This window comes from Protobothrops mucrosquamatus, unplaced genomic scaffold (assembly GCF_001527695.2).
Source record: "Protobothrops mucrosquamatus isolate PMUCROS unplaced genomic scaffold, P.Mucros_1.0 scaffold35934, whole genome shotgun sequence".
Taxonomy (NCBI): Eukaryota; Metazoa; Chordata; class Lepidosauria; order Squamata; family Viperidae; genus Protobothrops; species Protobothrops mucrosquamatus.
Window position 1 is genome coordinate 1 of NW_015421669.1, and position 1406 is coordinate 1406.

Consider the following 1406-nt stretch of genomic DNA (forward strand, 5'->3'; position numbering starts at 1 on the left):
TGTGCCTTGTGTCTTGATCTATGCATCGTTCTTTTGGTTTTTTTTGTTTTTTCAAAAAGACATATTAAAGGGGAGGAAATGTAAAATCTTTTCTAACCTTAGATGAGCTGTTCTTCTCATGGTCTGTCTTTAACATGTCTCTTTCAAAACTTCTCAGTGCACGTTCATAATCTGTAATCTTGAATCACTTTTCATAAGTAGTAACATGTTCCACGTCTTTGTTTTAATTGTTGTTGTTTTAACCATTTAGTCATGTGCAACTTTTGGCAGCTTTATAGGATAGTGCAATTTACTTTCTTTTGCAATTCTTTTAATTATTTTAATGTAAAGGTTGCTTTCACTTTTCTTAAAACTGAAAAGTTATGTAAAAATCAACACTGCAGGGTATTGGGCAAGGAAACTATAAGGTGAATGCACTGATGAGCTCTTTTATCAAAACCAATATGTAAATCTAGTCACAATTTCCCCTTTAAAGGAGCCAGTCGCTTTTCCTTTTAAGGCTACACCCAGCAACACAAAGTTGTGCATTATCCTGAATTCTATCCTATCAGCTCCTCTCAATTCATTACAGGGTGCAAATATGATTCTGTGGCTAAACATGGTGTCCCTACTAGCATTGCTCACAGGTAATTGTTTCCTCTCTACGTATTCAGGTTCTTTCCATTTTAATTCTTGTATACCGGAGAGTTTATTGATACACCTTTCTTTTTAGGTGTTCAATCTCAGGTCCAGTTGGTGGAGTCTGGAGGGGACGTGAGAAGACCTGGAGAGTCCCTCCGTCTCTCCTGCCAAGCCTCTGGATTCACCTTCAGCAGCTATTACATGCACTGGGTGAGGCAGGCTCCAGGGAAAGGCCTGGAGTGGGTGGCACAGATAGGTACATCCTCCTCTCCAATACGCTATTCGGAACAAGTCAAAGGACGTTTCACCATCTCCAGGGATGATTCTCGCAGCCAGCTGTATTTGCAAATGAACAGTCTGAAATCGGAGGACACAGCAGTTTATTACTGTGCTAGAGACACAGTGAGAGGAAGTGAATCAGAGGCCAAGCAAGAACCTTCTCATCAGAGCAGCTGTTCAAATTGAGTTCCTTACAGAAAGCTAAATTTGTGTAATTGGAGCAGCCAATAAATCTCCATGATGGCAAGTGGAAGTGCAGGACTTCTCTTGGAATACGCAGTGTGGAACCTGGTTAACAGTTTGGTAGGGAGAAAAGAAACAATCTGCGGTCAGTATTTGAAACTGGGTACTTTTAAAAAAGTTTAAATTTATTTAAAGGTAGAAACATGGATTGATGTCCTACAGAATAGAGTAGAATAACAGAGTTGGAAGAGACCTGGGACGTCTTATAGTCCAACCCCCTGCTCAGGCAGGAAAACCTATACCATTTCAGACAAATGGTTGTC

General features: G+C 40.2%; 1 gene segment (V, D, J or C); it reads left to right on the plus strand.

The window, feature by feature from the left end:
* The first annotated feature begins 503 nt into the window (after positions 1–503).
* LOC107302215 lies at positions 504–1086 on the plus strand. The segment is given in 2 exon segments: positions 504–626; positions 713–1086. Coding segments are annotated over 2 exon segments (420 nt in total).
* Positions 1087–1406: the final 320 nt, after the last annotated feature.